Source organism: Bison bison, unplaced genomic scaffold, assembly GCF_000754665.1.
Source record: "Bison bison bison isolate TAMUID 2011002044 unplaced genomic scaffold, Bison_UMD1.0 scf7180017863004, whole genome shotgun sequence".
In the NCBI taxonomy this organism is placed as follows: domain Eukaryota; kingdom Metazoa; phylum Chordata; class Mammalia; order Artiodactyla; family Bovidae; genus Bison; species Bison bison.
Window position 1 is genome coordinate 7,428 of NW_011493576.1, and position 25,840 is coordinate 33,267.

Below are 25,840 nucleotides of genomic sequence, written 5' to 3' on the forward strand. Positions count from 1 at the left end.
GAAGTGATGGGACCAGAAACCATCGTCTTTGTTTTTTGAATGTTGAGTTTTAAGCCAGCTTTTTCACTCTCCTCTTTCACATTCATCAAGAGGCTCTTTAATTCCTCTTTGCTTTCTGCCATAAAATAATGTCATGTGCGTATCTGAGGTTATTGATATTTCTCCCGGCAATCTTGATTCCAGTTTGTGCTTCATCTAGCTCGCCCTTTCGCATGATGTACTCTGCCTAGAAGTTAAAGAAGCAGGGTGATGATATACGGCCTTGCCGTACTGCTTTCCCAATTTGAAACCAGTCTATTGTTCCATATCCAGTTCTAACTGTTGCTTCTTGACCACATACAGCTTTCTTAGGAGGCAGGTAAGATGGTCTGGTATCCCTATCTCTTTAAGAGTTTTCCACAGTTTGTTGTGATCTACATAGTCAAAGGCTTTAGTGTAGTCAGTGAGGCAGAAGTAGATATTTTTCTGGTATTCTCTAGCTTTTTCTATGGTTCAGTTGATCAAACTGGCAATTTGATCATTGATTCGTCTGCCTTTTCTAAATCCAGCCTGTACATCTGGGAGTTCCCTGTTCACATACTGCTGAAGCCTAGCTTGAAGGATTTTGAGCATTACTTTTCTAGCATTACCAGTGCTTAGGGGAGGGCAGAATGGGGAACAATTGCTTAATGGTTAGAGTTTCTATTTGGGATCACAAAAAAATTCTGGAATTGACATTGGTGAAGGTTACATATGAATGTTCTTAATGTCACTGAATTGTACACTTAGAAATGAGTTAAAATGGTTAATCTTGATATATACATTTAAACATTTAAAAAGTGAAAAAAAGTTACAGTACAAAAAAATCAACTAAATCCTAAAGGATGCAGGAATGGAGAAAAGCAGGGCAGAAAAGTACGAGATCGGCCGTTGCCCGCACTGCTGGCTGGTTTTGTGGACCAGCGCCACACATGCGTCCCCGGGCTCGTCTGGCACGTGGGACGGGGCGCAGCACTGAGCGGAGGCGTGCTGAGGCACTTGCCACGTTGCTGCCGTGGTTACGTAGTGTGCGGCTTTGGTTGCAGCCCCACGGAGTTAGGCATCTCCGCAGCTGACTTTCCTGAACAAGCAGCATTCTTTCTATTTCGGTATCCACGGACATTTGTTAGTATTGGACCAGTGTTGGAAGTGGAGATGTCCAGTAGACAGTGGTGAGCATAGGTTGGAACTCATACTACAAGAATATAAAACGCCCGTGGAAACTGATTTCAGGCGTACCTGATAGTCTATCAAGGTAGACTTCTGTGAGGAAATCCTCAAAATGTTCATCTTTGGCTGTCTCAGACAAGAAAATACCTTTGGCTCTTTCGATTCACTTATTTCAGCGATTCAAGGTTATACTGAGTAAGCTAAGAAATGCCTAGCTTTACCAGACTGGATGTGAAACAATGAAGACAATTTCTTTTAGGCTTCTGAAAGCAAAGTGATGAATGACCACTGGTGAGAGAGAAGTTTATATTTTCAGTCACTGTTTCCTGGTGCTTTACTGCTCATAACTATGCAGTCTCACCTGGTTATACTTAATTTTATTTTCACCTTAGTTATATTTTTAAAATCAAACATTGTCCTAAATCTGTGAATTAAACAGTATAACATAGTTACCACATCATGCTTCAACTGTCAAGTTAAATTCATCATGAGATATTATTAAAAAGACTGTATCTTTAAAAATAAAAAATATTATAGTGTGTTATATTAAAATCTCTTTCAAAATTTTCTAAAATATACCACTAGAAAGGTCATTTTTAAAGTGCCTTATATGGAAATAAAATAAATATAAGTATAGTTGTAAAGGCAAGTCACTAATTTGAGATGAGACCTACAATTCTCACCAAGAATGTATGTACTCCATAGACTGTGCTGCTGAACAGAGAAGGCTCATAAAAGAAAAAATGTTAGGTCATATGGCTTATTTTTGGTTTTTTAGGTCTATACTGTCTTCCACAGCGGCTGCACCGATTTTACACTCCCACCTACTTGCACAAGAGTTCCCTTTTCTGCACATTCTCACCACCGTTTGTTATTTGTGTTGTTTTTGATGATGGTCATTCTGATTTGTGTGAGCTGATTTCTCACTCTGGTTTTGATTTGCATTTCCCTCATGATTAGTGATGTTGAACATCTTTTTACATGCCTGATGGCGTCTTTTTTTTTTTTTTAATGTGCGTTTTGTCCTTGGAAAAATGTCTATTGAGTTCTTCTGCCCACTTTTCTTTTTCTTTTTTTTTTCTGCCCACTTTTCAATTGCTTTTTTTTTGCTAATGTATTTTTTAAACGTTTTAAATTATGAAAGTATGGTAACACATTTACAGGAGACTTGGAAAATACAGAACAAAGTTACACACAATTCTACTGTATATTAAAATTATTTTTTAAGTAGATAATTAGTTGGAGTTTCAATATCAAACTCTCAAAATTTAACAGAATGCATGGACAGAAAAGTAGAAGGATACAATAGACCTGAAAAGCACTATGAACCAATTCAACATAATTAAGATTTATAGGTCCAGTGGTAAGACTCCTTGCTTTCAATGCAGGGTGCCTGGGTTCAATCCTTGATCAGGAAACTAGATCCCACACGCCACAATTAAAAGTCCTTGCTACAACTAAAGACCCCACATGTTGTATCTAAGACCTGATGCACCCAGACAGATAAATTTTCAGGCTTCCCAGGTGGTGCTGGTGGTAAAGAATCTGTCTACCAATGTAGGAGTTTGATCCTTGGGTCAGGAAGATCCCCTGGAGGAGGGCATGGCAACCCACTCCAATATCCTTGCCTGGAGAATCCCATGGACAGAGGAGCCTGCTGGACTACAGTCCATAGGGGTGCAAAGAGTTGGACGTGACTGAAGTGACTTAGCGTGCGTGCATACAACAGCAGGACACAAACTCTATTCAAGTTCCCAAAGACTATAAACCAGGAAACACCGGAACGTACAGGGACATAAAGTCGGGTGCAAAAATTTCATGGTCTAAAGGTATTGAAGTCATACAAAGTCTGTTCTATTATTATTGTGCAGTTATGTTAGAAATTAATGTCAAGAGATATTTGAAAACAAGCCACATATTTTCAAGTGCAAGGTGACATTTACCAAGAGAGATCTTTGACTCAGCCATTGAAAGTCTCAATAAAGTTAAAAGACTGAAAAAACACAGAGAGTGACTGTAGAGAAGAAAGCAGTTAAATGAGAAATACATACCAAAATGAGAAATTAATGTCAAAGATACTTTAAACACATGTATTTGGAAATTAAATGTCCACTGGCAAATGATGGGTGTATCTAAGATGCCATAACAAGGAAAATTAGAAAATATTTGTAACAGAATAAAAATGAAAAAAGAATTTATCAGAACTTGTTGCATGCAGCTGATGCTACTCAATGCAACTAAATACAATATGGAAGCTTGAATAAGATATGAAAACAAACAATAGACACTGGCATAAAATTTTCTGGAATTTGGACAAAATATGTACTTTTAGCCCATTAGACTGAGCCATCCTAGCATCTTTGGTCTATATGAATGCACTAGGGTTTCTGTCCTTTTGCTATAAAATTGAGACAAATGACTAGATAGAATTGCAACAAATTGGAGGGTTATGTTTGGAATGATTGGACTTGAAATAGGCTAGACCAGTGCACATGAGTATGTATAGGCTGATACATACTTAAGTAGGTATCAACAAATCGCTACAGTATATTTTCGAAAACAAAGATTATACATGTTTTTCTCACTACGCTCTCCTGTGGACTTAATGGTTTATTTCGACCGGATGACAACTAGCTATACTAATCATTGTTTTGATCTGTATCATTTATTTTGCCCATTTTATAAGATTGTCTCTTGCATTATCCATTGTATAATCAGTCCTCTATGTATATGAGATGCCATCTCTATACGGATATAGAGATTCTAGGGTTGTTCAGGGCTTTCCTGATAACTCAGTTGGTGAAGAGTCCTCCTGCAATGCAGGAGACTCCGGTTCTTAACCTCAGCCGCCTACCAGTGGCCAACGCCTGTCCCCCGCGCCGCGCCTCATGCCCCGCCCCCACGCCTCATGCCCCGCCCCACACCTCATGCCCCACCCCCACGACTCAGGCCCCGCCCAGCGCCTCAGGCCTCGCCCGCGCCTCAGGCCCCGCCCCGCGCCTCAGGCCCACTTCCCTAGACTCCGGACTCCCGCTTTCCACTCACTCCCCGAGACGTAAAGCCGCCTGGATCCTGGCTCAGTCCCCAGGTGAAGCCCACCCAGACTCTGGCAGTTGGAAACCCCAGGCCGGCCTGATCCGGATGCTGGTTCACCGGCGGTTCTCCGGCCCGGCATCGCACGAGCCAGCCTCCCGGGGTCCTTCAGGCCTTCGGCCGGGCAGCCCTCCTGAAGTCCTTGAGCGGTTGCGTAGCAGCTGCGGGGACGCTGGCAGAGCTGGACGCCAAGTGAGGGGCGGTGGGCCTTGGGCTGACTGTCGGGGTCCGATAGTGGAAGGAATCCGGGACGGGCGGGTTCCGAGGGCGGCTAGGGGCCCTGAGGGCGGCTGGCCGTGGGCGGACAGACCTGCGGCGCCGCTAGTCTCCAGTCCTCGCTCGGGAACAGCCGAGATGACGAAACGGCGCGAGTGGCGGCCTCGCCTGTGGGAAGCGCCCCTTCAAGGCCGTCCTCGGGCCTGCAGCTGGACGGAGGGCCTGGGGGGGAAAGAACGGGATAGTGATTCTAGCAACGGTGGGAGGAGGGAGGCGAGGGCAGCCCATTCTGGCCAAGAGGTTGAGGTGCTCGAAAACTACTTGAGTGAAAGAGAGCTTATCCAGTGGGTCGCGAGAATATCGACAAGCATTGAAGGTCTTCGAGAATAGATTTGGCTGCGTTTGGCTCCAGCTGCAGGGTGGAGGTGGAAGGGGCAGCCCCTTATTATGCTTATTAAGCATCTGCCACTTCCCAGTCACTGCTCTTGAGGCTGAGGGTGCCTCGGTGAACAAGGCTGACTCCCTCCCTACCTGAGCAGAAGCAATAGCATTGCGGTCAGGGAAACTCAGGGGTCCTGTTGGTATTTTCCACCCTTGTGTGCACCTCTGTCATAGCTCTTGGCACAGTAGAGTTTTCCTTCGTGTCTTGTGCAAGATCTGCCGGTATTTAAGGCTGAGTAAGTGTGGGCGCTGCAGCTGCATTGTTGCATCGTTGAGCTCAGAGTGTGGACTGTGGCACAGTCTCAGTAATGTTTGTGAAGTTATTAATATATTTGGGCGTGATGACATGAGGATAGTGGAATAGAGCTAGAGATTATATTACACTTCGGTGCTGGCGTTGGGTGTCTGGTGATGTACAAACAAGGGATGCGAAGAGTGAGTTTGGGGTGGGCGGGGCTTAGGTTTCACAGGTCATTTTTGCCTGTGTGCAGTGGTTTGCTAGTCAAACCCTGGTAGGCAATTGCATACTTGAGTCTGGCACTGAGGGGCTCGCGGTCTCTGTGGAGATGCAGATTTGGCATCATCAGCATTTAGGAGATCCTTGAAACTAGTAGAGGTTGAAATAACCCTAGAGAAGAGGGCCTAGAAATGCCAGGTTTGGGAAAGGGAAAAACAGCTACTGATTTCAGTAGGATGGAAAATGAGGTGGAGGTGAGAAGCATGAGGTAGAGGATCCGGAAGAGACGTCTTTGGCTGTGTGGTCTGTCATTCGCGATGATAATTCAGGCCCACACAATGTCTCAAATTGATTATGTGATGTAAACGTTGATTTTTGCCCCTGCTTCACAAGTGAGCAAATGTTTGTACATAAAACTTGTAAAACTTCAACATGGTTTTAGAATAGTCTCTCCAGGTGGGAGTGGGAGTTGTGGTCCTGAGCATAGCTGTAGTAAACAGATGACGCAGGGTAAACCACTCTAAGAAGATCTTGTTGGGGACAAGATTACAGTGCCATGGTTCAGCAAGTGCTAGCCAGGTTGGTAGTGAATAGAACAGAATAGTGTTTCCTGGGGCTCCTCTCTCATCAGGTCATTGTCTCCCCTGTCCAGGAAGAGGAAGGGAATTTGGTTGAGGGGACTTCTCATCTCTTTACCAACAGCCTCTTCTTGATCTTTGCAGTGACAAGATCCCCCTCCCCTGAGCTGATGCCCTTTCTACAGCCAGGAGCCAATGGCTAGGGACAAAGCCAAACCCTGTGAGCTGGACCAGGAGAAATACGATGCTGATGACAATGTGAAAATCATCTGCCTGGGAGACAGCGCTGTGGGCAAGTCCAAGTATGTTGGAGGATTAGGGGAGCAAAGCCAGGCCCAGAACAGATCTGGGTTCTTAGAGGCAGAACCTGTGCCTCTGTTCCTCCAGAAGCACAGAGGAGCATGGTTTCTGTGGGTGTGGTGAGGGAGCCCAGGTGTGGGGGAACAAGGGAGCCTTCCATCAGCAGCTGTGTGTGTCTGGGGAGGAGGGCTGGAGAGGGCTGAGTCAGAACTGAGAGAGGTGAGCTTTACCCTCTCTGCCAGGTGAGTCCTGGCAGACTGCTGGAGCAGTTCTGGTGAGGTGAGAGTTGAGGTTTTCCTGTGTGTTGTCTGTGGGCTGAGAGATTTCAAGGTGCACACAGTGGGAACGGGGAGAGGAAAGTGTAAAAAGTGTGACTAGCATAACCAGCAGCAGGTTGAAGAAAGGTGGTGAGGAAATGTTCTTGGAAGAACTGACTGAGAAGAGTGGATAGAAATGATGACTGACTGTAACCAGCGTAAAGGTTGGCTTGATCACATGCAGCGCCTCTGTGCACAGGTGGGACTCCCCTGAGACTCTGAGCGAGGCTCTGCAGTGCAGCAGTCTGTCTCCACAGGTGTGAGCCTGCTTGTCGGTTTCTGGGGCTGTGGGGCACACATCCATTTCTGCCCCTGACCAGATACCTTGTTTAGTCTTATATCCTGCGAGCCCCAGTTCCACCGTGTTTTCCACTTTTATCTGTTATTAACATATCTTTGGAATCAGGGAGCTGTGAATAATTCCCTAGGGGCTTTGCTGGTTGGCACAGTGGAAACTTAACTTTTCTCAACCTCAACGCTGTTTATTTTAAAAGATGCCCTGGGAAAAGCAAAACAGGAACTTGTAGCAGGAGTCCTAAACTTAAGCCTTCATCTCAATGCCCAGACTTTAGGTGGAGCAGGGCTGTCACTGTAAAATGCCTAGGAAGAAACTCAAACTAACGATTTTCTCATCACAGGGCTCTGGCTGGAACTCTCGGTGCTGTGTTGAATAGAAGTGGCAAAAGCAGGCATCCTCTTATTTCTTACTTTGAGGTGAAGCTTTTAGTCTCTCACAACTGAGTGTGGTGCTAACTCTGGGGTTTTCATCAGTTCAGTTCACTTCAGTCACTCAGTCATGTCTGACTTTTTGCGACCCTACGGACTGCAGCACGCCAGGCTTCTCTGTCCATCACCAACTCCTGGAGCTTGCTCAGACTCATGGCCGTTGAGTCGGTGATGCCATCCAACCATCTCATCCTCTGTAGTCCCCTTATCCTCCTGCCTTCAATCTTTCCCAGCATCAGGGTCTTTTCCAGTGAGTCAGTTCTTTGCATCAGGTGGCCAAAGTATTGGAGTTTCAGCTTCAGCATCCATCCTTCCAGTGAATATTCAGGACTGATTTCCTTTAGGATGGACTGGTTTGATCTTCTTGTAGTCCAAGGGACTCTCAAGAGTCTTCTCCAACACCATAGCTCAAAATCACCAATTCTTCGGCATTCAGCTTTCTTTATGGTCCAACTAGCTTTGACCAGATGGACCTTTGTCAGCAAAGTAATGTCTCTCTGGTTTTTAACATGCTGTCTAGATTGGTCATAGCTTTTCTTCCAAGGAGCAAGCATCTCTTAATTTCATGGCTGCAGTCACCATCTGCAGTGATTTTGGAGCCCCCCAAAATAAAGTATCTCACTGTTTCCACTGTTTCCCCATCTATTTGCCATGAAGTGATGGGACCAGATGCCATGAAGTGATGGGACCGGATGCCATGATCTTAGTTTTCTGAATGTTGAGCTTTAAGCCAACATTTTCACTCTCCTCTTTCATTTTCATCAAGAGGCTCTTTAGTTCCTCTTCACTTTCTGCCATAAGTGTGGTGTCATCTGCAGATCTGAGGTTATTGATATTTCTTCAGGCAGTCTTGATTCCAGCTTGTGCTTCATCCAGCCCAGCATTTCGCATGACGTAATCTGCATAGAAGTTAGATAATCAGGGTGACAGTATACAGCCTTGACGTACTCCTTTCCCAATTTGGAACCAGTCTGTTGTTCCATGTCTGGTTCTAACTATTGCTACTTGACCTGCATACAGGTTTCTCAGGAGACAGATCAGGTGGTCTGGTATTCCCATCTCTTTCAGAATTTTACACAGTTTATAGTGATCCACACAGTCAGAGGCTTTGGCATAGTCAATAAAGCAGAAATAGATGTTTTTCTGAAACTCTTTTGCTTTTTCAGTGATCCAATAGATATTGACAATTTGATCTCTGGTTCCTCTGCCTTTTCTAAATCCAACTTGGACATCTATAAGTTCACGGTTCATGTACTGTTGAAACCTGGCTTGGAGAATTTTGACCATTACTTTGCTAGCATATGAGATGAGTGCAATCGTGCAGTAGTGTGAACATTTTGGCATTGCTTCTCTTTGGGATTGGAATGAAAACTGACCTTTTCAAGTCCTGTGGCCACTGCTGAGTTTTCCAAATTTGCTTGCATATTGAGTGCAGCACTTTCACAGCAGCATCTTTCAGGATTTGAAATAGCTCAATGGAATTCCATCACCTCCGCTTGCTTTGTTTGTAGTGATGCTTCCTAAGGCCCATTGACATCACATTCCAGTATGTCTGGCTCTAGGTGAGTGATCACGCCATTGTGGTTATCTGGGTCGTGAAGATCTTTTTTGTGTAGTTCTTCTGTGTATTCTTGCTACCTCTTCTTAATATCTTCTGTTAGGTCCATACCAATTCTGTACTTTATTGTGCCCATCTTTGCATGAAATGTTCCCATGGTATCTCTAATTTTCTTGAAGGGATCTCTAGTCTTTCCCTTGGTTTCGTCTGTTTCTTTGTATCGATCACTGAGGAAGGCTTTCTTATCTCTCCTTGCTGTTCTTTAGAACTCTGTATTCAAATGGGCATATCCTTTTCTCCTTTGACTGTAGTTTCTCTTCTTTTCTCAGCTATTTGAAAGGCTTCGTCAGACAACCATTTGCCTTTCTGCATTTCTTTTTCTTGGGATGGTCTTGATCACTGCCTTCTGTACGATGTCACGGACCATCAGATCTAATCCCTTGAATCTATTTGTCACTTCCACTGTATAATTGTAAGGGATTTGATTTACGTCATACCTGAATGGTCTAGTGGTTTTCCCTACTTTCTTCAATTTAAGTCTGAATTTGACAATAAGGAGTTCATGATCTGAGCCACAGTCAGCTACTGTATAGAGCTTCTCCATTTTTGGCTGCAAAGAATATAATCAATCTGATTTCGATATGACCATCTGGTGATGTCCATGTGTAGAGTCATCTTTTGTGTTTTTGGAAGAGGGTGTTTCCTAGGACCAGTGTGTTTTCTTGGCAAAACTCTGTTAGCCTTTGCCCTGCTTCATTTGTACTCCAAGGTCAAACTTGCCTGTTACTCCAGGTATCTCTTGACTTCCTACTTTGGCATTCCAGTCCCCTATGATGAAAAAGACTTCTTTTTTTGGTGTTAGTTCTAGAAGGACTTGTAGGTCTTCACAGAGCCATTCAACTTCAGCTTTTTTGGCATTACTGGTCAGGGCATAGACTTGGATTACTGTGATAATGGTTTGCCTTGGAAATGAACAGAGATCTTTCTGTTGGTTTTGAGATTGCACCCAAGTACTGCATTTTGGACTTTTGTGTTGACTGTGATGGCTATGCCATTTCTTCTAAGGGATTTTGCCCACAGTAGTAGATATAATGGTCATCTGAGTTAAATTCGCCCATTCCAGTCCATTTTAGTTTGCTGATTCCTAGAATGTCTCTGTTCGCTCTTGCCATCTCCTGTTTGGCCACTTCAGTTCACCTTGATTCATGGACCTAACATTCCAGGTTCCTGTGCAATATTGCTCTTTACAGCATTGGGGTTTTCATATGTGGCCTTTTATCCTAGAGGTGACTGCCTTCTCTTCTTAGTTTATAGAGTGTTTTTGTCATGATATGGTGTTTGGTTTTTGTCAGTTGCTTTGCTTGCATTTATTGAGATAAATATGTGGAATTTACCCTTCATTCTATTTATATATGTTTGATTAATTTTCTTAAGTTGTACCATCTTTATATTGAGAATAAATCTCCCTTGGTGATGATATATAATCCCTTTAATATGGTTTGGTTTGCTAGTGGGTTGTGTTTTTTTGTGCTGTTCTGGGTCTTAGTTGCTGTGCATGGGCTTTCTCTGGTGCAGCGAGCAGGAGCTGCTCTAGTTGAGGTACACGGGCTTCTGCACGTGGCGGCTTCTCTTGTCACGTAGCATGGGTGCTGGGAGCGAGCTCCGCCCATGGCAAAGGTCATGAGGAAGGAGGCTTGGCATATGCAAAGGCCGGATCGAGCCTCAGGAGTTCCCCTGGAAATTCTCGAGCATCTACCCCCAAAACCAGAGTCTGCCTACTTTCTGCTTTGTGCTTTCACCTACACCTGTGACTTTACGGGGGGCTGTCCCCCACTACCTCTCTCTGAAAAAAGAGTTAGCTTACAGCTCCAGTTAATAATTCCTGGATATGACAGTGTTTCAACCTACAAACTCCTTTGGAAGTCCTCTAGCCTGCCTGAATAGGTTTTTCCGGCCACATGTGATTGCTCAGAGCCTCCCAACTGTGAGAGGCATGAGATGTTCTAAACTGTCTAAATACAGATTCCTTTGAGCAGTTAAAAGATTGATTAGAAATTGTATTGGTGAAGGGATTTTCACTTGTTGGGCCAATGTTTGCTGCTAAGTTTCCATATCCCTTACCTGCTGTGTCCCTGGCAGTGTATTGATTAATATAATTGGTGTAAGTAGTAGCTTTAATGTTTGTAACCTGGGACCCTTGAATTAATTCTTTTTCTTGTTATAGCCCACCACACCTTTGCTCTGTAGGAATGCAACTTTATCTAACGCTTTTGGAGGGTGGCTCCTGACCAATCTCCTTTAGAGAAAAATAAGTTTTCTGAAGAAAGGGTCTTAAAATGTTAACAGGCCTCCGGGCCAGAAGATGATGCAAATCACCTAAGCTTTTGCATATGATAAGTTTGCAGGAAGAAAGCCTGGCTTGCTGCATGACTCTACCCCTTCCCCCATTATCCTCTATGCATAACTTAAGGTATAAAAACTACTTTGGAAAATAAAGTGTGGGCCTTGTTCGCGGAAACTTGGTCTCCCCATGTCGTTCTTTCTCTCACCTTCTGGCTGAATTATTCAGCCTCTTTTCTCCACTGAATTTCCTCACTGAGCTATCCTTATTTCAGCCTCTTTTCTTCACTGAATTTTCCTACTGAGCTATCCTTATTCTATTACTCTTTATATCCTTAATTAACGTTTAATTAAACAATTGTTTCCTGATCCTCGCCGATGCCATCCCCGCTTCGAATTCCCTGGATCCACCGGGCATGGGGTCTAGAATGCAGGCTCATGTGGTGCATGGCTTAGTTGTCCCACAGCACGTGGAGTCTTCCCGGACCAGGGATCAAACCTGTGTTCTCTGCATTGGCAGGTGGGTTCTGAACCACTGGACCACCAGGGAAGTCTGCTAGTGGATTTTGGGGGGATTTTTACAACTAAAGTCATGAGAAATATTGGCCTGTAGTTTTCTTTTCTAATAGTGTCATCTGGTCTTGGAATCAGGGTACCACTGGCCTCATAGAAAGAATTATAAAGTGTTCCCTCCTCAGTTTTGGGGAAAAGTTTGAGAAGAACTGGTGTTTGTTCATGAAGTGGTTGGTAGAATTCACTAGGGAAGTAATTCAGTCCCGGACCTTTAGTTACAGGGAGTGTTTGAATGCTGATGTACTCTCCTTACTTGGTATAGGTCTACTCAGATTTTCTGTTGCATTTTGAACCTGGTAGTTTGTGTGTTTCTTGGAATTTGTGCACTTCCTCTAGGTTATCCAGCTTATTGGTATGCAGCAGTTCATGGTGTTCACTTGTAATTTTTTTGTTTCTATGAGACTGATGTTACTCTCCTAGCTTTCAGTTCTGGTTTTGATCATTTCTGTCCTCTCTCTTTTCTTGGTCTACCTAAAGGTTTGTTGATGTTGTTGATCTCTTCAAAGAACTAATTTCTGGTTACACTGATACTCTGTTGTCTTTCTCTTCAGTCTTCTGCGAATCTCCACTCTAATCTGTATGCTTTCTTTCCTTCTGCTAGCTTTGTGTTTAGCTTGGTCTTTCATATCTACTGCCTTTAAACGTACAGTTATGTTGTTGACTTAATTTGCACTGTTTGTGAATTTTCTGGTTTTCTTTCTGTTATTCTAGTTGCATTCCATTTTATTTGTAAAGATACTTTGTATAATCTCAGTCTTTTTATTGACATTTTTGTGGCCTAAGCTGAGTTCACTTGAGAAGAATGTGTGTTCTACTGTTGTTAGATAGAGTGTTCTGTATGCGTTTGTTGGGTCTGCTTGGTTTATAGTGTAGTTCAAGTCCTCTGTTTCATTGTTCTGTTCATTATGAAAGTGGGATGTTGAAATCTTAACGTGTTACTGTTCAACTGTTTATTTCTTCCTTTAGTTGTGTCAGTGTTGACTTCATATATTTTGGAACAACTTTGTTGTTCTTTACATATATGTTTATAACTTTTCTATTTTCTTGACAGATTGAACTTTTCATTGGTATATAATGTCCTTCATCTCTCATAACATTTGTCACTTAAAAGTGTGTTTTGTCTGGCTGAAGTATAGCCATCCCAGTTCTCTCTTGAATACTGTTTGCATGGAATATCTTTTATCATCCTTTTGTTTTTCAGCCTCTTTTTGACCTTGTATCTAAAGCAAGTGTCTTACAGTTAGCACATACTTGGTACATATTTTTAAATATACTCTGCCAGTCTCTCACTTTTAATTGGAGAGTTTTATCTATTCCCATTTACAACAACAGTAATTAAAGTTATTACTGATAAAGAAGAATTTACTTCTGCCATTTAACTATTTGTTTTTTATGTCTCCTGTTTTATTTCTCAATTACTCCATTACACTTTTTTTTAAGTTGATTTTTGGTAGTATACTGTTTTGAGTCTCTTTCTTTCATATATAATTTTTTAAATTTTGTATTAATAGTTACCTTGAAGATTATAATTAATATCTAACATTTATAACAGCATATTGGAATATCAATTTAACTATAATACCATACAAACACTCTGTCCCTTCCCTTTATATTGTTTTGTCACATATGACATCTTTATACATTAATTGTTCATTAACATAGATTTATAACTATAATTTTATGTATTTGTCTTTTAAATCTTATAGGAGAAAAAAGGGGAGTTATAAACCGAGAGTATGAGAGAGCTGTTTTTATATTTGCCTCTGTGGCTGCCTTTACTGAAGACCTTTATTTCTTTATGTGGCTTCAAATTACTGTTTAATCCTTTCATTTCAACCTGGAGGGCTCATTGTACTGTTTCTTCTAGGACAGATTTACTGCTTATGAGCCATGTCAGCTTATATTTATCTGGGAGTTGTCCCAATTTTGTCTTCATTCTGGAAGGATAGTTTGCTGTGCATAGAATTCTTTGTTGACAGTTTTTTTCCCCCTTGGGACTTTAGTTATGTTTCCACTGCCTTCTGATCTCAATGGCATCTGATGAGAAATTGGCTGTTTATTTTATTGAGGATTTTGTCTTTCAGTTCCTACAATTTGCCTGTGATGTGGAACAGTGTCAGTTTATCCTGCCTGGAGTTTGTTCAGCTTCCCAGGTGTGTGTATTCATGTCTTGCATCAGGTTTGGGAAGTTTTTAGCCATTATTACTTCAAATAACCTCTCTGCCGCCTCCTGTCTTCTATCTGTGATGCCTGTGTCAGGATGATTAATGCTGTCAGTGGATCCTTAGGCACTGGTCATTTTCACTTGCTTTTCTTTCTGCTTCTCAGACTAGATGATTTTGGTGCCTTAACTTCAAGTTTGCTGAAGATAAACTGTTTTTTGCTTTCTCAAGTGGTGTTGAAACCCTCTAGTGAGTTTTTCACCTAAATTATTGTACTTTTCAGTTCCAGAATATCTGTTTCTTTTCATATTTCCTGTCTCTTTATTAATACTCTCATTCTGTTTATGTGTTGCTTTCTAATTTCCTTTAGTTCATTGTCCATGGTTTCCCTTAGCTTTTTGAGCATATTTAAGATAATTGATCTAACATCTTTGACTAGTCAAGTATCTGGATTTCTTCAGGTATTATTTCTGTCAAATTCTTTTTTATCATGTGAATAGGCTATACCTTCCTGTTTGTATGCTTTGTAATTTTCTGGTTTAGAATTAGACATTCTGAGTATTTTACTCTGAAGACTTTGTTTGTGTTAGTCACTCAGTCATGTCCAACTCTTTGCAACCCCATGGACTGTAGCCCTCCAGGCTCTTCTGTCTGTGGGATTCTCCAGGCAAGAATACTGGAGTGGGTTGCCATTTCCTTCTCCAGTGGTGACTTTGGAACTCAGATATTCCCATTCCTTGGATATGGCTGATTTCTGCTTGTTTAGGGCTGGAGTGTCTACTTGTAACTTTTCCTTACTTTTTACAACGTGTTTATTCCTTCTTGTGTGTGGTCATTGATATTTCTATTCCATTATCTGTGGTCAGACAGTGACCTGATAAAAATTTCCTTAAATATTTGGCTCCAAAATGGAAAAGATAAAACGGGATAGTCCTATCCTGTTAAATTTCCAGTAGTTGCAGGGGAAGCCTCTGAAGCCTGAGAGAGCTCAGACCTGGCTCCTTGGGGATCTACCAGCTGATCACAACACGCAAGACAGACTTTCTGAGGACAGCGTCTCCACTGCTAGCCAGACACGCGGAGCACCAGTCACTGCACGGCTTCGGTGGGCCTGCGGGGTGTGGAGCTGCTGCTGGTCTGTGCGTGGTCTTCTGCACAAGGTCAGCACTCTCCTTTCATCCAGCACGCTCCTGGCTGTTGAGTCCAGTCAGATTCCAGAGCTCTGAAATGGTTGATTCTGGTCATTTTTCCAGTTACCAGTTGAGGGAGTGACGCCTTGAACTTCCTACCCCACCGCTTTGTGTAGTGTCCTCCAGGTTCATTTTCTTCCTGCACAGGTATTCAGTTGTCTCCACACCGTTTACTGGTAAAGCTCCCCTCTGTGTGTGCGTGTGCTCAGTCGTCATGTCCGACTCTGCAACTCCATGGCCTGTAGCTCACCAGGCTCTTCTGTCCTTGGAATTATCCAGACAGGAACACTGGAGTGGGTTGCCATTTCCTTCTCCAAAAACAATCCTTCGACCCGCTGAATTGCAGTAATGCTTTTGTTCTAAATCCGTTGACCATGCACATGGCTGTACATATTTTAAGAGTGTGTTTGTTGTCTGTCTGTCTTCCCCAGTAGAATGTAAGCTTCACAAAGACAGGAATTTCCATCTGTTTTGTTCAGTGTTATATCCTGGTGCCTAGCCTAGCATCCAGCATATGGCAGGCACTCAGTAATATTTTTTTACTTTTTTGTACTAAACTGTATCTGTCAGTTCTGTTGAAGAGCAGTTATGAAAAATTATCATTTTTATGATATTAGATACAGTACTGCAGAGAATATTTTATGCCTATCATCTTGGGCACAAATTCTATTCAGAGCTGGGGTGAAACTGCCCAGTTTTAGCATTAGGTCAAATGTTGAGTTATCCCGTTTTCTCTCCAAAGTAGTATGATAGATTCTCACTCCTACTGCACAGTATAGGAATTTCTGTTGCTTCACAAAGTCCCTAACTTTGTGACTGTCATGTGACTTTTTCAATTTTGTTACTCTAATGGATGAGTGTGCTACTTCATCTTATTTAATTTGCATAAAATCATTAAAAGATGGAGCATCTTTTCATCTGTTTGTTAGCTGTTCATCTGAGTTGCCTATTCATATTCTCAGGACCAGGTTGTATGTGTGTTCTCTTAGGTATCAGAGCTGTTCATGATTTCTGTATACTGATTCTTCGTCAGTGGTTGGCATTGCACGTGTCTTCTCCCAGTCTGTGAGGGGATTTGTTTGTTTGTTTTTTCTTTAACTTTTCATTTTGAAATAACAGATTTACAGTATGTTGCAAAGAGAATACAGAGAGGGCCTGTGTATCCTTTACCTACTGTCTCCATTGGTTAGCTCGTAAATAACCAGAGTACAAGATCAAGTGCAGGAAATCAGCATTTGTTCAATGCCTGTGTATAATTCCGTGTCATTTCATCACATGTAGATCTGTGTAGCATCACTGGAGTCGAGATACCCAGCTATCCCAGCACAGTGGAGGCCGCGGCTGCGCGTGTAGCCGCACCCACCCCACTTCACCCTCTACTAGCCCCGCCTGCCTCCACTAACATACTCCATCTCTGTAGTGACCCCATCTTGGCAACATTGTGTAAAAGGAGTTGGCCTTTTTCACTCAGCGTAATACCCTTATGATCCATTTAAATTGGGTTGGGGTAGATCAGTAATTTGTTCCGTTTCATTGCTGGGTGGTCGTCCCTGGTGTAGATGTACCACCATTTGTTTATTCCCTAAACTGCGGTCCCTGCTCACAGGAAAAGCACCTGTGGGTGCTGGTCAGTGTTACAGCCAAAGGGTGTCAAGAACTTAGCCCCAGTCAGGAAGAGGGTGGATGGGTGGTCCCTGGGCATTGTCCTTGAAAGGGAGCTTGTAGCTGAGGAAGGAACTGGGGGGAGCCACAGCTGGCTTCCAAGGGTCCCACCCCTGGGTGGTGCAGCAGTGCGAGGAGGAGGCAGGAGTGCTGAGGGATGCGGCTGACCACCTTGCACGTTCTCCCTACAGACTCATGGAGAGGTTCCTCATGGATGGATTGTATCCTTCAAGTTTGCAGTGCTCCCATGCCAACTCAGCCCCCCACGCCCCTGCCCCTGCTTTGCTCTAGGGGTCCAGGGAGGGGCAGGTGAGCGAGTGCAGACGTTCATTCATGCTGGTCTCTCACCAGCTGACCTACATGGCGTGCTGCAGTATACTCTGAAGTTCACTTACATCTGGATTTGCTTTATATCAGGAAGGCAGTGCGATGGCTAACCGTGCCTCGTCCGATGCCTGCACTGACACCCCACCTCCTCAGTAGCTCTGGCAGCGGCTAAGTCACTTGACATTTCTGACCTCAGAGCTTGAGCTCTCTACAATTTAAAAATTCTCTGGTGTGGATCAACTTTCTGAAGAAGGATCTGCCAGCCCCACCCTCCTTTCCTGAACTGTCGTTACTATGCAAGTTTGGAATGAGACAACTGAGATGATTTGTAAAAATCGTCCCAAGCGAGTCCATTGAGAACCATGGGTAAGAAGAGCCCTGGCGCCCCCTCCTCCCTGCCCCGGACCTCAGCCTCCCAAGGCAGAGTCCAAGTGTATCTTACTTCATCTTCTCCTGAGTTCTATATGCTCACCCACCTGTGTTGTCCCAACTCTGATGGTTAAACCACACAGCTTCTTGCAACTTCAGAAAGTCATGTTCCCCATGCTTTCTGATAGGGTTTCATACACAGACAAACTGCCGCTCATCAGCAGCTTGTCAGCTGGCTGGCTTAAGGAGGGGGCTTGTTTCCCCTGGAGCTGTTGTGTTGCTTCTTAAGGCTGGGTTTGCTCTCTGCCTGCAAGAGCCCCATCCATAGTGAGCTGGGGCATCCACAGTGGCATTTGCCAACTACGTGATGCCGCTTCGGACAGCTGCTCTGTAAGAGTCCATTGCGTGTATTCCCATGTACTCAGGTGGCCAGGACACAATCCCAGCCTCTCCTGCCCCTCACTTTTCATGGAGATTGTGCCTGTGATGTTTGAGGTTGAGGTTGGTCCTCTGTCTGCAACACTCATTCAATTTAAAATCTGAATAACTTTCTAAAAAAGGAGAGCGAGCCTCCATTCCGTCACACCAGCAACCACCCCTAGCACCTTTCTTGCGTCTCTTTTTATTCATTGTTTTCCTTAACCTAAATGCAGTCAGCCCCAGCAGCTGTCCACATACGCCTTGACCCTGTACAAGCACACGGCCACGGTAGACGGCAAGACCGTCCTTGTGGGTGAGCAGCGCAGCGCTGAGCCGCCCCAGCTCTCCAGAGGGAGAGTCGGGAGGGGAGAGTCAGGCGGCGGAACCAAGGGCCTAGGCTCAGATGAGGGGCGGGAGGCGCAAGGGGAGGCGGAAAGAAGCACACAGGTTCTCCTCAGTTCTCTTCAGTCAGGAAAATAACAGGTGTTGCCTGAGTGTTGTCTTCCACAAAGGTTTGGCTTTTGGTGGGGTTACAGCCTTTCCCTTGGCCAGGCCACACATCTGGCCTCTGTGCTGAGCACTCATGGGAATTGGGTTTAGTTTTGACCTTGGAGGGCCCTGTGTCTTACTGGGTGGGGGAGGGCGGGCTCTGAGCCTGCCCCTCGTGGGGTCTCCTGTCTGCGTTCTCCTTCTTCCTGGCCCCCGCCTCCCTCGGCCGCCCCGATGCACCGCTGAGCGCATCACATGCGGACTACACAGCCGTGAGCGGAGCGCTTGCCCGCCCTCCCCGCCACCGCGGAGATGCTCCGTGTCCGGGCCCTGCGCCTCTCCACCCCCTCGGGCAGTCAGAGCTGTGTTCCTGTTGCAGACTTTTGGGACACAGCAGGCCAAGAGCGGTTCCAGAGCATGCACGCCTCCTACTACCACAAGGCCCACGCCTGCATCATGGTATGCAGCCTGCTGGGAGGCAGAGGCGCGGGCAGGCCTGGCTGAGGGGTGAAGGGGTGAGGGAGGCGCGGGCAGGCCTGGCTGAGGGGTGAAGGGGTGAGGGAGGCGCGGGCAGGCCTGGCTGAGGGGTGAAGGGGTGAGGGAGGCGCGGGCAGGCCTGGATGAGGGGTGAAGGGATGAGGGCCTGAGCCCTCCTCACCAGGGCTGGGTGCCGGGGGAAGGATCAGGGCAGGCTTCAGACTGCAGAGGTTCTGGGTGAGAGCCTGCCTGGGCCAGCGTCTCGTCAGGGGTGAGGGTGAAGGGGTGTGTGGAGGCCCTTCCACCAGGAGGAGCAGGTTCAGGGCTTCATGATGGGCAGCTCCCTGCCCGGCAGTTGTCTCAGTCAGACAGCCGCTCCGGGGCCCCTGTCCTGCCCTTGTGCTTAGGGTACAAAGTCTCTTCACTTTTTCAAGAATTTAATGCTAATACCTATACAGGGGGCCTTCCCTGGTGGCTCAGTGGTAGTGCAAGAGACGCAGGCTTGATCCCTGGGTTGGAAAGGTTCCCCGGAGAAGGAAATGGCAACCTAATCCAGTGTTTTTGCTTGGGAAGTCCTATGGACAGAGGCTCCTGGTGGGCTACAGTCCATGGGGCGGCAAAGGAGTCAGACATGATTTCCTGACTAAACAGCAACGGGCTGTGCAGGGACAGAAGGAGAGGAGCGGGCGGGGGAGGCGGCCGGGGTGGGCTGGGGCCCGCAGGCGTGGCCTCTGGCCTGGGACGCGCGCCTGTCAGCCCCGTGGCCCTCTTCTGTCCTCCAGCCTGCCTGCGTGCCTGTGTCTGCCCGTGCCTCTCACGGCCCCAGCCTGCTGGGGGGGCCTTGGCCACGTGGGGACCTGGTCGCCCTGGAGGGAGGTGGGTCTGCAAAGGCTGTGCTGCTCCGCCTAAGCAGCGCCTCCTCAGCTCAAAACAAGGAAAGGAGGCTCAGGAAACTCGACCGGGGCCAAAGCTCTGACGGCGATGATGGCAGGATGAAGCAGATCCCCAAGGTTTCACGACAAGCATATTTTAGAAGACGTCTTTTTTGGGAATTCAATAAAACATGGTCATTTATTGAAGTTGGGCCTGGGGGTGCCACATGAGAGCCTCTCAGCAGGCCTGCTGCTGCCTTAGGCAGCCAGCTGCTGGCTGGAGCCCGCCGCTGTGCGGGGGGAGCCCTGGCCCCAGGCACGGCTGCTCCCGAGAAGTAAGACCTGCTGCCCCAGCAGGGTACAGGGCTGTCTCTCTCTCGACCCACGGCTGTGCTGGGGCAGTTTGGACCTGCGAGTCCGTTCTGGGAGATGGCTTGGTGGCAAGCAGCTGACCTTTTGGGGAGCTCCTCTGAGGAGCTGGAAGGATCCTTGTAGCGACCACTTGAAGCATCTTAGGACTTCTGGCCTGCTCGCCCTTAGAGCTAGTCAGTGTTCATGCTTCTTGCTGGTAATTTTAAATAAGTAAACAGTATAAATTATAAACAGTTCATAAAATGGTAAGCTGAAAAATAATAAAAGTTACTTCGTAAAAGTTTAAAATATAAAATTAAAAGTTTATAATTAAAGGTAAAACAGCTGAAAGGGTACTCTGCAGACATTGAAGACGATCGTAAAGGGGCTTTAAAGACAGGTAGGCAGTGATTAGACTAAGAAAACAAAAAATGTTCACTATTCACAGACTTATCAATGGTACAATAAGTAAAATGGTACCTGTGGTTAAAATAGGGAAGTCAGGTGGCAGAATGAAGGCTCTTGAGGGATTCTCTGAGAAGCGTGGGCAAGGCTTGTGGTGAGAGGGGCTGCGTGCGGAGCAGCCTGTGGGCTGAGCTCCCAGGCCCGTCTTGCTGGCTCGTGCCTGTCGCCTGGGGGATGTGCAGACGGCGACGCGCCTGGGCTTCTTTCCTCTGCTGATTCAGGTGTTCGATGTGCAGAGGAAAATCACGTACAGGAACCTCAGCACCTGGTATGCAGAGCTGCGGGAGTTCAGGCCGGAGATTCCGTGCATTGTGGTGGCCAATAAGATCGATGGTGAGGCCACCCCTACACCTGGGTGCCAGCAATTCGTGGGGGAACCCACCACCACACGTTTCGTCGTCCTTTCCTGGGCCATCAAACCACCAGTGATCTGTTCCTCCCAAAATAGATCCCTTGGCTGCCTGCCATCACTCCCCTTCCAGTAATATCCACGTGAGCCAACCTGCCTCCTTGAGACACAGGTCCCAGTTGAATGAGCTCTTTATATGACATGTCTGCTGATTGTCCCTGCTTGTCCCACTTCCTGGAATGGGGACCTCCAGTGACCCACCCTTCAAGACTCCCTCCTTTTCCCTTGGTAGACAGGCCAATGTCCTACCTTCTCTCTACAGCAGACATGAAGATGACCCAAAAAAGTTTCAATTTTGCCAGGAAGTTCTCCTTGCCCCTGTACTTTGTCTCAGCTGCTGATGGTACCAACGTTGTGAAGGTAACAGGAGACTGCAGAGACGGTCTGGTGAGGTGGGGAAGGCCTGACATTTCCGGGGATGTGGTGGAGAGAAGGGCTGGCTGCAGGGCTGTTGGTGAGGACGGCACTGCTGGGGGCCCTGGTAGCGACAGGAAGGGGTCGTTGTGAGTGTCGACAGAAGGGGAGGTGATGGTTTGGGTCTGGTGAAGAAAAGGCGTATTGACCAGCACGGGGTCAGGGGACGGGGAAAAGGTGCTGACTTCAGGGTGGAGTGTCGTGTGGATGCATGATGACGATGGGCCAGTGGGTGCAGGGCAGGCAGAGCCCCGGCCAGTGGTGCCCACGGCCTCGTTTCCCCTCCCACTGCCCCAGCTCTTCAGTGATGCGATCCGACTAGCTGTGTCTTACAAACAGAACTCCCGGGACTTCATGGATGAGGTGTTGCAGGAGCTCGAGGTAGGTCCGGCGCAAATGTCAGGTGGCATCGAGAGAACGGCCTCTCTCCGTAAGGGTGCAGAGCTAGCCCCGCAGACCTGGCTTGGCAGGCAGCACATGCTCGTTGGCGTGGCCCCTGGAGGTGTCAGAGCCTCACCTGGGCACACGCAAGGCCAGGCCTCACCCGCCGCTTGTTCACAGAACATCGACTTGAAGCGGGAGGAGGAGGAGGAGGAGGAGGAGGAGATGCTGGACAAGGAGCAGCCGGGCCGCCAGCAGAGCCCGTCTCCCTCGTGAGCACAGGAGGCCTCTCCACGGCCCACCTCCCTCGGCAGCTCTTCAGCTCTCAGGGGAGGCACTCTCCCAGGCCGTCCCTGCCACACCGAATACAAACTCAGCTGCCCCATTGGCACCCCCACCCTGACTTCTGTGCCCCGGGAAAGCTGACCCTTCAGTACATGCCAGTAACAGGCGTAAGGCCCATAGCAGACCCTGAAGCCAAATGAGGGACGGACCCTACAGGGCATATGGGGCAGTAAAGAGAATGGGAATATTCTCTGTGTCTCATCAAGGATATTTAGGGGTCTCCCCCGCCCCCTCCCCGAGAGCTGATGTCAGGGCCTATTCATTGCCTTTCCACCAAGAGGACGATTTCTAATTCCTGACTTTTCTCCTGTTTAGGCTCCCAACTAAACCAGTCATTTTAAGAATGATTTTGAGCAGAGAGCTGTTTGTTCCTTAAGTTTTTCTAGAGCTCTTCTGGATACGGTCAGTACTTTGATGAACAGCGAGGCCAAGATCACAGGCCCAAGTTTGCTGTTAACATCAAGAGAAAGCAGGTGACTGGTCTGGCCGCAGACTAATACACAGACATCACTGCTGTGAGCATCACGGTCAGTACAGCCACACACAAGGCGTGCATGATAAGCAATTGACTTTAGGAAGCTTCTTTTAAAATCTGTATTTCATTTTTCTGGGGACTGATGTGGGCTCTGAGCCTCCTTGGGTGGCGAGGGCTGCTGAGAACCGACCTGCCACCTTTTCCATTTATCTCCAGGACTTGTCGCTCACTAGAATGCTTTTATGATCATCTTGTACATCATTTCCATTAAAATTTTTTTTTACAATAAAGATTGAATTACATAAACACTGAGTTGATGTGCCTGCTTTGTGGGTATGGATTTTTTTTTTTTTTTTTTAAGCAAAAAGTCACAAAAGAATGGGTGGACCAACAGCTGCGTTAAATGGGGGGAGATGGCCGTGATTGTCAAGCAGGGGTGACCAGGTTAACTTCGCTTATTGTCACAGAGATCATTTCAGTGGAATTTAGGGTTTAAAAAAATAGGTATTTGTCTGGGAATCAAGAACAAACATTTTTACCCTTTAAATTATTGATGCTTACAGTTTCAATTTAAGAAATGTAACCTGAATTCAGTGTTACCCTGGTGAGATAGGCTTTTAAAAACAAGAGCAACAACAAAAATCCTTTATTATAAATGAATAATGTGTTTAGAAAATAATGGCTTCTTTGAGATATGATTCAAATACCATAAAAGTCACCATGAGTATTGGGCTTGCATAGCCATTTTGCATCAGTTCTCATAGAAGCAAAGCCCAGAAGACAACACATCTTGGTTAGCTGAGTTACTGGGGCCATTCTCTGTCTCTGCTAGGGGCCGGCTTCAGCCTGCCTCTCCCTAAGGGAGCTCTGGAGGGCAGACGGTCCCGCATGGGTGATCCCACTTTGAGACCAGGAGGATTTTTGTGCCACTTAGCAAAGCGTGTGAAGAGGAAGAGGTGGAAGGGAGGACGTGTAGTGTCTAGCTCACAGGGGCTCTGGCTTTAGCAAGGGCAGGTCTCTGGGGAAAAGGCAGCTATGAGTTCAGCACTCAAAGCAGGTAGGGGAAAAGTGTTCAGGTGGGGTGTCAGCAACATCCATGGCCACATAGCCCTACATTGCTCAGATCCACCTGCTTCTGAAAGGTCATTTCATTATGGCACACAGGAACACCACCCTTGAATCTTCTTTAATATGTTCCTGAGGTGAAACTTAGATAACAAAGTTATCCATGGTAAAGTACACAAGGCTGTGCCCTTTAGAACAGTTACATTGATGGGCAACCGCCACTTCTCTCTAGTTCTAGAACCTTTTCATCACTGAAGTAAAATGCCTTCCACATTAAGTAGTTTCTCTCCAATATTCCCTCCCCTCAGCCCCTTGCAGATACGGGTCTACATTCTGTCTCTATGGATTTTATCTATTCTGGATCTTTTATATAAATGGAATAAAACATGATGTGACCTTTTGTATCTGTCTTATCCTTCACTCCTTTTTATGGTGGAATAATGTTCCAGTGTGTTTATAACAAAGGTGGTTTGTCCATTCATACGCTGATGGACATTTGTGATGTCCATCTTTCAGCTATTGTGTATAATGCTGCTATGAACATGCTTATACATGCGCATGTATGCTCACTGGTGCTTCTATGAGCAGTTTTCAATTCTTTTGCTGTCAGAGACTGTTGAGGCTGCTGTAACAAAATACCATTGACTGTGTGGCTTGTTCAGTCGCTCAGTCATGTCTGACTTTGTGACCCCATGGACTGCAGCACGCCAGGCCTCCCTGTCCATCACCAACTCCCAGAGTTTACTCAAACTCCTGTCCATTGAGTTGGTGATGCCATCCAACCATCTCACCCTCTGTCATCCCCTTCTTCTCTTGCCCTCAGTCTTTCCGAGCATCAGGGTCTTTTCCAATGAGTCAGTTCTTTGCATCAGCTGGCCAAAGTACTGGAGTTTCAGCTTCAGCATCAGCCCTTCCAATGAATATTTAGGACTAATTTCCTTTAGGATGGACCGGTTGGATCTCCTTGCTGTCCAAGGGACTCTCAAGAGTCTTCTCCAACACCACAGTTCAAAAGCATCAGTTCTTCGGCGCTCAGCTTTCTTTATGGTCCACCTCTCACATCCATACATGACCACTGGAAAAACTATAGCCTTGACTAGATGGACCTTTGGTGGCAAAGTAATGTCTCTGATTTTTAATATCTAGGTTGTCATAACTGTCATGCTGTCTAGGTTGGTCATAACTGTTCTTCCAAAGGAGTAAGTGTCTTTTAATTTCATGGCTGCAGTAAGTATGGAGCCCCCCCAAAATAAAGTCAGCCACTGTTTCCACTGTTTCTCCATCTATTTGCCATGAAGTGATGGGACCAGATGCCATGATCTTAGTTGTCTGAATGTTGAGTTTTAAGCCAACTTTTTCACTCTCCTCTTTCACTTTTATCAGGAGGCTCTTTACTTCCTCTTCACTTTCTGCCATAAGCGTGGTGTCATCTGCATATCTGAGGTTATTGATATTTCTCCCGGCAATCTTGATTCCAGCTTATACTTCATCCAGTCCAGCATTTCTCATGATGTACACTGCGTAGAAGTTAAATAAGCAGGGTAACCACAATATACAGCCTTGATGTACTCCTTGTCCTATTTGGATCCAGTCTGTTGTTCCATGTCCAGTTCTAACTGTTGCTTCCTGACCTGCATACAGGTTTCTCAAGAGGCAGGTCAGGTGGTCTGGTATTCCCATCTCTTTCAGAATTTTCCACAGTTTATTGTGGTCCACACAGTCAAAGGCTTTGGCATAGTCAATAAAGCAGAAATAGATGTTTTTCTAGAACTCTTGTTTTTTCCATGATCCAGCAGATGTTGGCAATTTGATCTCTGGTTCCTCTGCCTTTTCTAAAACCAGCTTGAACATCTGGAAGTTCACAGTTCACATATTGCTGAAGAGCCTGGCTTGGAGAATTTTGAGCATTACTTTACTAGTGTGTGAGATGAGTGCAATTGTGTAGTCGTTTGAGCATTCTTTAGCATTGCCTTTCTTTGGGATTGGAATGAAAACTGACCTTTTCCAGTCCTGTGGCCACTGCTGAGTTTTCCACATTTGCTTGCATATTGAGTGCAGCACTTTCACAGCATCATCTTTCAGGATTTGAAATAGTTCAGCTGGAATTCCATCACCTCCACTAGCTTTGTTCGTAGTGATGCTTTCTAAGGCCCACTTGACTTCACAGTCCAGAATGTCTG

At 45.8% G+C, this 25,840-nt stretch overlaps 1 protein-coding gene and 1 pseudogene across 3 annotated transcripts; one reads left to right on the forward strand and one right to left on the reverse strand.

The window, feature by feature from the left end:
• Positions 1–1,308, reverse strand: part of LOC104983614 — a 4,094-nt pseudogene extending 2,786 nt beyond the window's left edge.
• Positions 1,309–4,191: 2,883 nt separating this feature from the next.
• Positions 4,192–22,906, forward strand: LOC104983613 (rab-like protein 2A). 3 transcript variants are annotated; one of them, XM_010833147.1, is made up of 9 exons: positions 4,192–4,276; positions 6,118–6,275; positions 16,993–17,022; positions 18,151–18,230; positions 18,786–18,865; positions 20,793–20,904; positions 21,243–21,340; positions 21,692–21,775; positions 21,956–22,906. In XM_010833147.1, the coding sequence occupies exons 2-9, from the start codon at positions 6,169–6,171 to the stop codon at positions 22,049–22,051; spliced, it is 687 nt and encodes a 228-aa protein (XP_010831449.1). In that variant the 5' UTR covers positions 4,192–4,276; positions 6,118–6,168; the 3' UTR covers positions 22,052–22,906. The 3 variants fall into 3 exon arrangements, with proteins under 3 accessions (XP_010831449.1, XP_010831448.1, XP_010831451.1); XM_010833146.1 differs by having other exon boundaries at positions 4,233–4,473; XM_010833149.1 differs by lacking the exon at positions 4,192–4,276 and adding an exon at positions 4,289–4,473 and having other exon boundaries at positions 21,246–21,340.
• The last annotated feature ends 2,934 nt before the right edge of the window (positions 22,907–25,840 follow it).